At 34.8% G+C, this 14348-nt stretch overlaps 1 protein-coding gene across 13 annotated transcripts in view; it reads left to right on the top strand.

Annotated features, from left to right (window-relative positions):
- The window catches only part of Scn1a (sodium voltage-gated channel alpha subunit 1), a 171950-nt gene extending 158191 nt beyond the window's left edge, over positions 1-13759 (top strand). For all 13 annotated transcript variants that reach the window (XM_087199801.1, XM_087199833.1, XM_087199806.1 and 10 more), the window contains 5 exons: positions 2971-3024; positions 4428-4565; positions 6513-6617; positions 8168-8438; positions 10497-13759. In XM_087199801.1, coding sequence (XP_087055927.1) covers positions 2971-3024; positions 4428-4565; positions 6513-6617; positions 8168-8438; positions 10497-11674 — 1746 coding nt within the window. In that variant the 3' untranslated portion in view covers positions 11675-13759. The remainder of the gene's footprint in view (positions 1-2970; positions 3025-4427; positions 4566-6512; positions 6618-8167; positions 8439-10496) is intronic.
- The last annotated feature ends 589 nt before the right edge of the window (positions 13760-14348 follow it).

The following is a 14348-nucleotide window of genomic DNA, read 5'->3' as shown; positions in this document are numbered from 1 at the left end:
TTTAAGTCCATAGTCCCCTGGCTCCAAGGCAGGATGGCAAGCCAGAAAAAGCTGCCAAATAAAAGCTGCTCATGGCACAGCAGATAGAAAACAGGGAAAGCCCAGGGAAGAGATGGGGAAGGAGTAAACCTCCCCAGGGCATATCCCCAGACCTTTCCCTTCCAACCAGATCCCACCTAACAGCAACTCAGCTGTAAATCCCAATAATCCAGGCACCTTTCAGAAGTCTCACATATAATCCCATGAGACTTTGGAGAGACATCTAACTCTAAACCATAACATTCAGCTCCTGGTCCCCAAAAGAAGCATACACACCCCTTTACACAAATATGCTAAAAGCTCCCAAAGTTTTAACAGTTTCAGCATTGCTGAAAAGCCCAAAGTTTCCTCTGAAACTTAAGGCAAACTCTTAGCTGGAATCCCCTGTGAAAATTAAAAAGAAAGTTAAACACCATCAACATTTAATGGCACAGGGTAAACATTTCTACTACTAAAGGGAGAAAAAGGGAGATAGAAACCAGTGGAACCAAAATGACACCAAAGCCCCGCAGGGCAAACATTAAATCCTATAATTCCATTTCCAGCACCTAAAACAAGTTGTGGGGACAGACCAGATTTGAACTCCAAAAGGCTTGGGCAGCCCTACCTCTATGGCATTGCTGCTGGTTGCAGCTCTCATACTTTCTTTCATGAGCTTGCTTTGCTCACTCCTTGCAGCTTTCTTCAGATGTTCTATATTCCTGGCATCTCCAACTTCTGGGGGTCTCCATTGTACTTTTGGCTTCTCTCTCATAAATTAACACACTGCTCTCTCAGGGCATACTGCCTGGTCTCCTAAGCCTTCTTCTAAAATCTGGATAGAAGCCCTCCTGACCCCACAACTCTTGTATTTTGTATGCTTTTAAAGTGAGCACTGTATGGATGAAGACAAGGTCTGCCACTGGCATAAGCAGTAGCCAGTCCCCATTGAATGTTGGCAGCAGTGGCCTCTGGGTGCCTGGATGGCTGAGCACTGTGAACTGAATCCCTAGGGATCAATGCTGTAGGCTGCCATTCTCCATAAGCAGGGTGTCCCTGGGCTTTCTTCTCAAAGCAGTCTTTCACTTTTCTAATTTTGAGCCTACAAATGTGGGTCCTTGCAAATTTCTAACATATCTTTAAGCCATATTTCTTATTGTTCTCATCCAAAATATTTGGCTTCATTTTAAAGCTAATCTTTTTAACAACCAAGCTCTCCTCTGCTCCAATTTTGCAGGCCTCAACTTTACTGGAGCTTCCTCTTTGGCCAAGCTCACAATAGTTTAAATCATTTACCTGTGCCATTTGCTTTTGGTTCTCAGTGTAGAGACGAATAAAAGCACCCAACAGTACCCATATCACACCCTCAATATTAGGCTCCCTTGAAATTTTCTCTACCAGATTAATTAGTCTACAACCCTTAATCTCAGTCTCCTTACAAAGTCTCAGGACAAGTGCAAAATATAGACAAATTTTCTGCCACAGCATTACACACATAGCCTGGAGTCCAAACACCAATTGGTGTCTGTCTTCCCAACTGAAATCTCTTGAACCTGGTTTTTATAAGCCACATTACCATAGCATTCTGGTCTTATGAGCACTGACCAGGATTTCCCATCAAGCTCAGCTTACAGCATTCTAGGGCTGCTTCTCTAGCCAGGGATAAAATACTTGTCACCCACAATTTGAAGGAGGAAAGCTTATTTTTGTTCACAGTTTGTAGAGGTTTTAGTCCATAATTTGTTGGCTCTAGGGCAAAACAGTACGGCAGAGAGGTATACTGGGGGGACATTGCTCACAGCATACCAAATGGGAAGCAGAGAGAATCAAGGGCCAATCAGGAGAAGGAGGTAAACCCAAGCCACACCTCTAGTGACCTGCCTCTTTTAACCAGACCGCACCTAACAGCAAGTCAGCTGTAATACCCCACAATCCAATCGCCTTTCAAAAGTTCCACCTATGATCCAATGAGGTTTTAGGGAGACGTCTAGATATAAACCATAATACCTGGCTTTCCTTATCTACCACTCCACAAGTATTCATGTTTTAAAAACAAAGATATGTTGAGTTACAGGAGCTAAAAACCATGGTAGGCTGCCTTGCAGGGTAAGGAATAACCATTTCTAGACCACAGTCTCAAAATTCATGTCTTAGGACAAGTAGCAAATTGGAGTAAGTTTTTAGACTTGGGATCTTTCTTCAACCTGTGAATGCCAAGTGTCTACTACACTATTCTCTGCTTTTCTAACCTATAGTAATTCATTCTCTTCAAGAATTAGAGAAGAAATTGGAATATAGAATTATTTCTGAATGTTTGCCTTTGAAATTCTTAGAACGATAGTTGTAACTTTTACTTTATCTATACTTGTATGATCCTTAGATTGTTAAAATAAGGAAAAATCTTAGACTTTCAGTCATCTTGAAGATTTCAGTAGATAATACTCAGATCTAATTTGTAATTTTTTAGCTACTATTGATACTGCCAAATATGCTTATATTTTTAAGGTTTACTAAATATGTTCTAAAAATTTCTTAACAGCACCTTAAATGTCAAGAATCCATTAAGTCTAAAGAATTGAGGAGTACTTGTAAGTTAGTTATCAAGCAGGATGATCTATAAAATGACTATTTTGTTTATTATGTATCTTGCTCCAAAATCCATATAAAATTAGTTTTTAAGTATATTTCAAAAATGTTCCTTGTCAAGCACATGCCTGTAGTCTGGAGTACTACAAGTTTGAGCTCAGCCTAAGCAATTTAGCAAATTTGTACCTTGTCTCAAAATGAAAAACAAAAAAATGGCTGAGGATGTAGCTCAGTGCAAAGGCCCTGGGTTTGATCTCTAGTACCACCAAAAAAAAAAAAAAATTAAAATGTGATCAGTAAAATATTTATTAAATATCAGTTCTGAATTTTTACTCCAAAATAAAACAAACATGTCCTTTTCAATAGGCCACATTTAAGGGATGGATGGATATAATGTATGCAGCAGTTGATTCCAGAAATGTAAGTATTCTTTTATCCTAACTCTTTTTATAACATTGATCAGGTACTGAATTAAATTAACTCAACAAAGCATAATCAGCCAAATGACATGATTCCATGTTGGTTAAAAATATTCAGCAAAAAATAAGATTCGAGTTAATATTAAGTATACTAAGGTTTATAATAAAGATCTTACTGGGAAAAATCAAGAGCATGGATTATTTTGAAAGACAAAAATAAAAATTCATGTATTTAATGACTAATAAATAATCTTCTAACTAATAATTAATCAGTAGTAATTTTGGGTGCAGAAGCAAATGTGAAAAAAAATCTATATAATTGCCATCAGTAGCTGAAATGTGCCCCCCCCATATTAAACAGCATAAAAAGTTGCAAATATTGTCCTGGAAGCCTTAGATTTCTTGTCTGTTTCATATCTATTCTTTGATATGATTTTGGCATCCATAAATTGACTGGAACCTTTACCAATGCAGGCATCATTTCAGACTACAGCACCCTTCAAGGTTATATCACTGAAGTAAAAACATACTTTATTTGACTCTGACTTCTTTCAGGCTTTAAGATGTGAGCTATCATCCATGCTCATTTTAGCCTTGCTTTTCAAAACTTTGTAAAATTTAATATTTTCTATACACCTTTATCTTCCTTTTCTGAAATCCCATCTACTTCATCAGCTTCCATAAAGATAATTTTAATAACTTTCACTCATTTAATTTTTAAACTGATCAGGTAGAGTTTGATTTTATCATTCTTGAAGTATGCTTTTCTTAAAATGACTTTAGTTTTTACACTCAGTACCTTCTTTATAATCTCCAGAATTGCATTAACTCACTTTGCTAGTGATTTATGTGTTTGATTTTTTTTTATTCTATTGTCTTTAGAAGATGAATCTATTAGGGTACTATATATGATAACGCTTTTACTACTTTACTAAGTTATAAATGATAGCATAATGTCTATTTGTTATAAGTAAAATTTAGGAATTAAATTGCTAATTGAAGATTCATAAAATGGATTGTCCAGTTATGTCCACGTAATCTGAAAATCCAATGAATGTTAAGGTAGGAACCCAAACTTCTAAATGAATAATTCAGTTCTTATGTGCGGCATAGATTCATGCTCTTATGAATGGTTGCTTCTAAATATCTTCTATACATATTTACAGAACTACATTTTCTTGCTAATAATTTTAAAGTTACAGAAATCCAAGACCTTAAAAACACATTACCCTTCAAATAGCAAAAATACTAGAAGTGTTTCTAGTCATAAAAATGAGGTAGTTGATACAGGGAGAAAAAACCTAGTTTGTTACTAAGAATATTATTTTCTATTTTCATGAAAAACAGAAGTGACATTTCTAACACTAAAATATAGTAGCTTATAAAAATATTTTCCTTTTGTAGGTGGAACTCCAGCCTAAGTATGAGGAAAGCCTGTACATGTACCTTTACTTTGTTATTTTTATCATCTTTGGTTCCTTCTTCACCTTGAACCTGTTTATTGGTGTCATCATAGATAATTTCAACCAGCAAAAAAAGAAGATAAGTATTTCTAATATTTTCTTTCCCATTAAAATAGAAAAATTAATATGTCAAGTGTTTTCTCTCCCAAATGAACATTTAAATTAGAAGAGCAAATGGGAGTATACATAAAAATCCATTTTTGCTACCCCCTCCTATTCTCCACTGCAGATCTCTTTGGGATTATGGGAACCTTTACACTCTTGTCCATAGGTTCACGAAATTTCCTGCCTCGTTGATTTTCTTTTTTTGGAAAAAAATACATTACTTACAATCTGAAAGACAATAACTAAAAAAGAATTAGAAAAATATCCAGGCATATGCTGCTTTCCCATATTTTATCCTTATAATTCCCCACTATCCCTTACAATATACTTTCATCTAAAAGATTCCTAGAGTTTGGGAAATAGCAGGATAAACGGATGACTAAGGAGATAAAAAGAGTCTGGGTTTCATCAGTACACACTATATTCATGTACACTGATCTCCATTAATATGTACAATCATTATAATGCAATCAAAAATTTAAAACTCAGTATATTTGCAAGAAATTAGAATCAGACATAAGCTCTTCTAGTCGTTCCTATATTTTTCCTTCATTGATTCCTTCTATAATTTCCCTTTTATTGCACATACTTAATTATAAGCAATAAATTCCAGTCTTAAATTGGATAAATCTTTAATTATTATCATTTGTGAGACTCATGTTAGTGTTCCAGTTGTAAATGCATGTTATCGAAAGCATGAAAAGTAAACAAACATCATCACTTGAGAGTAACCACTATCCACATTTGATACTTTTCTGTTCAAATTGATTCTATGCATCTTCTCCTTGTTGAAATTATTTTATTTAAAATTCTTTTTAACATAAACATTTTTCCATTTTTTAAAAAGTCTTCATATACACTTTATACTTACATAATCATTCCATAATAGATTGATCATTTAAGTTGCTTCCGATCTTTAATGATTGAAATAATATCTTGTCAAAAGATTTGTGTCAAAAAAATTTATTTCCTTAAGGTAAATACCCAGAGTAAAGTACTTTACATCCTCAAAGTAATGAGCAACTTAAACTTCAATAACGGTGTGTAGGTGTGGCCACAGCATTGCTCCCCCATTGGCACCAAACACTCTCTTTATTTCTGAATAGTAGTTATTTGAAGATGAAAGTTACATTTAATTTTATTTTTATGTCCTTATTACTAATGAATTTGAACGTGTTTTTAAATGCTTTTCAGACATTTGTATTTCTTCCTTTGTGTGCTTGTTCTCCATCTAATTTGGTCGATATATTTTCTTATTATATAATGAGTGCTTCTTTTCACTATAAAATAGTTTTGACCCTATAGTAAAAGTATTCTTATGAGCAACAGTATTCTGTGATCAATATCAGGCTTTTCCATTTCACTTGCTAGCCTGTGTTCCAATCCTGTACATCCACCCTCCTGTCCCACGCCGGTCATATTTGTGATCTCTGATTCATCATCTTTTAACTCTTCTACTAATTCATCTAGTTTTTTTTCATTTGCTTCAATATTGACAGAGTTAAAGTGGCTTTTTCTGATTAACTCCAGGCTTGTGATATAGGTATCTTTAACTCTTTGCTATATTTGAGTAAGAAAATCATTGTATTTAACCCACAAAGATAGTATATATAATACAAAGACTTGAATAATTAGTCTAAATATGCCCAATTATGACTCACTGCATATATGGCCTTAGGTGACCTCTTAAAGTTTTTGGGCTTTTTGTTCTCAATGTAATGATAATAATTTAATTCTGAACATTGTGAGAATTAAATAAGATAATAAGTCCCTCAAAGTCCTTTTAACTTTTTAAGCATAATCATTCTAAGTAGTTAAAATTTTACATTTCTTCTTTAAACTGTTCCCTTCCTTTTTAACATTGAAAAACTATACACAAATGGACACAGTTTTAACCAGTTGTGATTTTTCTTTTCTATACTTTGGAGGTCAAGACATCTTTATGACAGAAGAACAGAAGAAATACTATAATGCAATGAAAAAATTGGGATCAAAAAAGCCACAAAAGCCTATACCTCGACCAGGAGTAAGAAATATCAAGTGACATGGGAAAAAATATACAAAAGCAAATCTTGCATAAGTTTTCTCATAAAAGAGAAATCAGTTAACATTTCTAGTAGCAAAAATTATTTTGCTTTTAGAACATCCTTACATCATACTTTGATATTAATGGTAAATTTGTTTTCAAAGGCCAAAAAGAACAAGAAAATATAGAAAATGTGTTTTTGTCTTCAAATGAGTTAGAATTACACAAATAGAATACAAACTAAGTGGCTAAGGACATGCAGGCAACGTGATATACACAAGAGAGAACTAAAATACCTATCTCCATAGTAGTTGCCATGTATTGCCAGGAAAATGGGTAAACCTGTGTATGGGGCTTAAAAAATGTGGTTTTCTACTAGATTAAGGTATTGATGAAATGTTAAGTGAAATAACACCTTACTTCCATTTTATGTTTCACTAGAGGTACTTAGCATTTTGGAGGAGAAAAGAATTGTAGTATTTACATTCATATGTATGGCTGTAAAGTTGGAAATTACTAATGTCTGTAGAAGTTAGGGTCAGTAATTATAATTTAGGATGAAAAGTAACAATTTTCATTATGCTTCCATAAACTAAATAAGCTGTGAAAAATGGAGAGAACTTACCCACACTAACAATTTTTATGGTGATGATCTTTGAAACTATAATAATGCCAGAGAACAAAATACTAGTAATCATTATATTATGTTATTAAAATCTTATCTTCTTGGGAATGATGAGACAGACATCTTTTCCTTTGTTGAGACTTAGTAATGGAAGTAGAAATGTCCACAAAAAATATAAGATAGTAAATGTCCTTGCAGTAGAAGTACTATGTGTAGGAAAAATGTAAGCTAATAAATATCCTTGCAATTCCTCAGTGGCATAGGGAAATAAGCAGACAATACCTTGCAGTATCTGGCAGTGGCAGAACTGGGGCATAGAACCACATATCAGTGATAGAGCATGGGAACTTTTTACATCAAAAGAAGGAATGTAATTATGGCCTGATTAACCCTGTAGTGGCTCAGCATTCTGTTTATGACATAGTCCACAAAAGCTATTCGGTGGGAGAATCAGCATAGCCATATGTATATGTATGTGTGTCTAGGAAATTCCAAGTTTCCTTTAATGATTCTTGAAGAATAAGGCAAATGGCATGTTAATATTTACTGTATTTTAAAATGGCTGTGTGATTTAAATGATCATGAATAAGTCTGGTAATACCAAATCAAACAGGCTTCTTACTTTCCCATAATTCTGACATGCTGATATGTACTGTGCACTTCTAGGAGAAATATATAATACTGAATGTTTCTTATTAAAAACTCTTTCTGAAAAATCGGTTGCTGTTCTGAGAAATACACATTGATAAATAGCAATTTAGATAACTAAATTTTAAATACCAGTGTAATATAAACCTTCCTACAAAAATAATATTCAATGGCCACTATGCACAACACTAGAAAATCAATGCAAAAAAGTGCTTGATGTATATGCTAATATTTACAAGAAAACTCTGTACCTAAAAGCATCTTTGTTTTTCTACAGAACAAATTTCAAGGAATGGTCTTTGACTTTGTAACCAGACAAGTTTTTGACATAAGCATCATGATTCTCATTTGCCTTAACATGGTCACGATGATGGTGGAAACTGATGACCAGAGTGACTATGTGACAAGCGTTTTGTCCCGAATCAATCTGGTGTTCATTGTGTTGTTCACTGGAGAATGTGTGCTGAAGCTCATATCCCTCCGCCATTATTATTTTACCATTGGCTGGAATATTTTTGATTTTGTGGTTGTCATTCTATCCATTGTAGGTAAGAAATATTTCAAGTTTCTTAAATTTGGTTCAATAAAAGTAAAGTAGAAACAAACAAACTTATAGTAGAGGTCATTATTGTGAACATACTGATGATTTTATCTAGGAGTGTTTTTCTTACAAAATTGGTCTCAATGTATACCAGTATTGTGTCCTATTCTATCCATTTTATATACTAAACATACTATGTATCAGTAAAGTAAAACCTCCTTCAATTGAACTAGATCTGTTCTATTGACTAACAAAAAAAATCTTTATGATACTGAGATTCAAGACTCTATATAATGTCCAGATGATTGGTTGAGGAGTAAAAATTTAGTATAATTATCAGGTAAGCCATTACATTAAAAATATAGATAGAGTCATCAGCATGTAGATAGCAGTGGAAACTAACTGCAAGATGAGGAAAATAACGTGAAAAGAGAAAAACGACTAGGACTAAATGTGAGCAAATGCAGATGCTTTACGGGTATCATATGGAGAATTTCTAGGTTATCATAAAAATAACTTTGCATTAATCAAACAGAAGGAAAGCAAAATAGCACGGGACACAATTTCTTCAGTCATATACATCAAAGACTGGAAATATACAACAGGTCTCATGAACGACAGCTCATCTCATCAAGAATGCAAGTAAAGCTCTAGGGCAGTGAAGAAGTCTCTGTGTCCATATGGGCCTGATTATATTAATTTCTCCTAAAGAAAATGGTATGATTTGGTCAGTATTTTATTGTCCAATATAGGGAAGCACTGTTGGGCATATTTTCATGCAATTCCCTACTCTGAATAAATTGGCCTAAATTACAAATCATATGTTACATGTAGTCATATTCCTACACTAATCTGTGGTTATAATCCATTTAAGTCGTTTACCAAAGTTATATTCCTCTCTCTCTCTCTCTCTCTCTCACTGATTTGAGGTTATTGTCAAATGAGGTCTTTTAATTCAAAGGCATCTCTTTATTTGTGCTACTCTTTCCTATAATCTTAAAAAGCCAAATGGAAAAAGTTTATTTTTAAAGAAATAAAAAGATTGAGATACCAGTATCAGACACAGGAGACCAAAAAGAGAACCAAACCTGGGTCCTTTTATAAATACAACAGAACATACATAGTCAAATAATATGAGAAGATTATAGTAGAAGTTCAGGGAAGCATCAGATTAATAAACATAGTATATAAGGAGGATTTTCGATTTGACAATTTTAGAAAAAGTAATTGTATTAATATAAATTTATACTTATAATAAAAATAATTTAAAAGCTCAGAAAAAGTAATTGTATTAATATAAATTTGAATTTACAACAACAAACAAAAATATTTGTACTTATATTGTGGCCACTTACATTCAGCCAAACTTTTGTGTTTTTAAATTGTTTTTTAACAATTTGAGATTTTACGTAAGCTAAGTACAGTTTATCAACTTCTCTCATAGAGAAAAAGTACCGTAATCCTTATACCTCAATTGACTACTGAAGGTCAAGAGTTCATTTATAATATATATTATATATAATAATGTACACATTCAGTCCTCCATTCTATGGGTTCTGCATCCACGTAGTTTGCATCCACAAATTCAAATTATCATAGATCAAAAATATTTGGAAAAACATTGTCTCAATCTTAGTATATGCACTGCAGAAGTGAGCACTGGAAACATTGTCTCTACTGAATATGTACAGGCTCTTTTCCTTGTGATTATTTCCTGTGCAATAGAATGTAACAAGTATTTACTTGGCATTTACTTTGTATTAGGTATTATAAGTATTTTAGAGATAGTTTAAAGCACTTCTGAGAATATCTGTATGTTACATGTAAATATTATAGGGTACTACATAAAGGACTTGAGAATCCATGGATTTGATATCCTAGTGCACAGGAAAATGTCATGAGACCAACCATTAAAATACTAAGGGATGGTTGTATTATGTGTATATCATATCTAAGATTATATAATTGAATTTTAGTACTCTGACAGCTTGAAGCCATAAAGAAATAAGTATTACTTTAATGGATAACTTCTTCACTAGTTGGTATTTTCATTGCTTATCCATAGGTATGTTTCTTGCGGAGCTGATAGAGAAGTATTTTGTGTCCCCTACCCTGTTTCGAGTGATCCGTCTGGCCAGGATTGGCCGAATCCTTCGTCTGATCAAAGGAGCAAAGGGGATCCGTACGCTGCTCTTTGCTTTGATGATGTCTCTTCCTGCCTTGTTTAACATCGGCCTCCTGCTCTTCCTGGTCATGTTCATCTACGCCATCTTTGGAATGTCCAACTTTGCCTATGTCAAGAGGGAAGTTGGAATTGATGACATGTTCAACTTTGAGACCTTTGGCAACAGCATGATCTGCCTGTTCCAAATTACCACCTCTGCGGGCTGGGATGGACTGCTCGCTCCCATTCTTAATAGTGGACCTCCAGACTGTGACCCTAATAAAGTTAACCCCGGAAGCTCCGTGAAGGGTGACTGTGGGAACCCATCGGTTGGGATTTTCTTTTTTGTCAGTTACATCATCATTTCCTTTCTGGTGGTGGTGAACATGTACATCGCTGTCATCCTGGAGAACTTCAGCGTTGCCACTGAAGAAAGTGCAGAGCCCCTGAGTGAGGATGACTTTGAGATGTTCTACGAGGTGTGGGAAAAGTTTGACCCTGATGCAACCCAATTCATGGAATTTGAAAAGCTCTCTCAGTTTGCAGCCGCGCTTGAACCTCCTCTCAATTTGCCACAACCAAACAAACTCCAGCTCATTGCTATGGATTTGCCGATGGTGAGTGGAGACCGAATCCACTGCCTGGACATCTTATTTGCTTTTACAAAGCGGGTTCTAGGAGAGAGTGGAGAGATGGATGCCCTGCGAATACAGATGGAAGAGCGATTCATGGCATCCAATCCCTCCAAAGTCTCCTATCAGCCAATTACAACTACTTTAAAAAGAAAGCAAGAAGAGGTGTCCGCTGTTATCATTCAGCGAGCTTACAGGCGCCACCTATTGAAGCGAACTGTAAAACAAGCTTCATTTGCATATAACAAAAACAAACTCAAAGGTGGGGCTAATCTTCTTGTGAAAGAAGACATGATAATTGACAGAATAAATGAAAATTCTATTACAGAGAAAACTGATCTGACTATGTCCACTGCAGCTTGTCCACCCTCCTATGATAGGGTGACAAAGCCGATTGTGGAAAAACATGAGCAAGAAGGAAAAGATGAAAAAGCCAAAGGAAAATAAACAAAAAACAAATAAAAATAATTGGGTGACAAATTGTTTACAGCCTGTGAAGGTGATGCATTTTTGTCAGCAGAACTCCTTTAGGAGGTCAATGCCAAACTGACTGTTTTTACATAAATCTACTTAAGGTCAGTGCCTACATAAGACGGTGACCCCCTTGTTGGCAAACTGTGTGTGACTCTGTGTAAAGGAGAGATTACCTTAACAGGAGGTTACTGTTCCCACTACCAGCTGACACTGCTGAAGACAAGAGACAAAGTGGCTGCTCAGACTGTAGGGACCAGTTTAAAGGGGTGCAAACCTATAATTTGGGGGTTAACATGAAACACTTTAGTGTAGTAATTGTATCCACTGTTTGCATTTCAACTGCCACATTTGTCACATTTTTACAAACTCTGTTAGTGGATTCATCTTTTTTTTAATCCATATGTTGTTTGTTATATGTGACTATTTTTGTAAACAGTGTTTCTGTTTGGAAATAGACTGAAGGACTTCTTTTACAGGTATGTATGTCACCTGCTGGTTATGGCAGCCACATGGCCCTCCCATCTACACACAGTTGTGGTTTGCATGAGGGCATGCAGCACTTACAGATCTTGCATGAGAAAAATTCACAAGGAAAACAACAATAGTTCTTAAACCAGAGCTTAAATCTTATCTGTGTTTCTGGGAGGGGTAATTGGGTGATAGTTGGAGGTGCTTAGTGATATGTTTTGGCAAGTAGATTGTTCTGAGGTGGATCATTAAATCTTAGGGTATGTGCAAACTTCACTCAGAAGTCCAGTCATAAATGCTCTGTTTCTGTTTATTGTATTAAAGTATCTCTAAACGATGAAACTTGTTCCCCACCCTTGACCTCTGGAAGTCTGAATTGACCAAAAGAACCCTTTATAAATTCTGCTTAATCCTGCACTTTGTTTAGCCATCTTCAGCTCTCAGCAAGGTTGACATTGTATATGTTAATGAAATGCTATTTATTATGTAAATAGTCATTTTACCCCGTGGTGCACGTTTGAGCAAACAAATAATGACTTAAGCACAGTATTTATTGCATCAAATATGTACCACAAGAAATGTAGAGTGCAAGCTTTATACAGATAATCTAATGTATTCTGTACCATTATAGATAGTTTGGATGCTATCAGTGCATGTTTATATTACCATGCTTCTGTATCTGGTTTCTCCCACTGCTCAGAATCTCATTTATGAGAAACCATATGTCAGTGGTAAAGTCAAGGAAATTGTTCAACAGCTCTCATTTCTTTAATTCATTAAGCAATAGTTTGCAGCACTTTAACAACTTTTTGGTTATTTTAAAATTTTAAGTGGATAATATATGGTATATAGCCAGACTGTACAGACATGTTTTTAAAAAAAACACTGCTTAACCTGTTAAAAATGTGTTTAGAATTTTGTAAGCAAATATAAATACTGTAAAAAGTCACTTTATTTTATTTTTCAGCATTATGTACATAAATATGAAGAGGAAATTATCTTCAGGTTGATATCACAATCACTTTTCTTACTTTCTGTCCATAGTACTTTTTCATGGAAGATATTTGCTAAATAAGAAATGAAAATAAGACTGGGTAATTGTAGACTTCTGCTTTTTTATTGTATTTGCTAATTTTAGATTGTTTCATAATTTTAAGGGGCAAAATAGGTTCACAACTCACATCCAAATTATGCTGTGGAAAAGGGTATAAAATTTTATTTTTGTTTCTGGTAGTGCCTGCACTAACTAATGGAAAATAGTGCTTATTTTTCACTGTTGTGTTTTTTTTCTTCCTAATTTCTGTTTATGTCTTCATTTCTTTGGAATTGTGCTGTCTAGATTGTCCTAAATATAATGTGGGCTTCACTTTTTTTTTTCCCAAAATGGAGAGTAGTGAACTTATATAGTTAATTATATCAGGACATTTTGTGTTTCTTATAGAAGCAAACCATAGGCTCCTCTTTTCCTTAAAAATACTTAGATAAATTGTATTCGTGAACTGCATGCTGGAAAATGCTACTATTACCCTAAATGATGCTAACCAACATTAAAAATGTGCAAAACCAATAAAGATTACATTTTTTATTTTATTGTTTGCCCAGTTGCTTTTTGATAGCAGTGTTTTATAACAAGGTATATTTTTGTTCAAAATTTGGAGGAGACAATTAAACACACACCCATACCCACATATTACATACACACACACAACACACACACTCTCTTGCATATTTACTAGGTGGACAAGAAAACCTGGAGTAGAACTGGGACTGGGAGAACGAATGTTTCGGGGGCCACCAGCAGCAGCTGTGATCTCTCTTAGGAAAAAGAACTGATGTGAAACACGAGCTGGTGTCTCTTGAAGAAAAGGAAGTATAAAAAGCAGCACAGCCAGGGATTTAGCTCAGTGGTTCCGCCACCTGCCTCGCAAGCGGAAGGACCCGAGTTCGATCCTCAGCACCAAAAAAACCAACCAACCAAACAAACAAAAAAAAGCACAATAGGGAATGGCCACTTGAGAGGTGAAAAGAAGCCTTTAAATCTTCATTTAAAAAATTCAGCATTGCTGTGGTTGAGTGGGATTCTCTGCCCCTCCAGAAACTCCATTCTTCTCCATCCTGCTGTGTTCAAGAAGGGTGACTTGTACGCACCGCAGTGATGGGCTTGCCCTACCCTGATTCT

This window comes from Heterocephalus glaber, unplaced genomic scaffold (assembly GCF_053883595.1).
Source record: "Heterocephalus glaber isolate CG9 unplaced genomic scaffold, H.glaber_assembly_v1.0 deba00000347, whole genome shotgun sequence".
NCBI lineage: Eukaryota > Metazoa > Chordata > Mammalia > Rodentia > Bathyergidae > Heterocephalus > Heterocephalus glaber.
The sequence above is the reverse complement of the archived record's forward strand: the minus strand, read 5'-3'. Positions and strand labels throughout refer to the sequence as shown.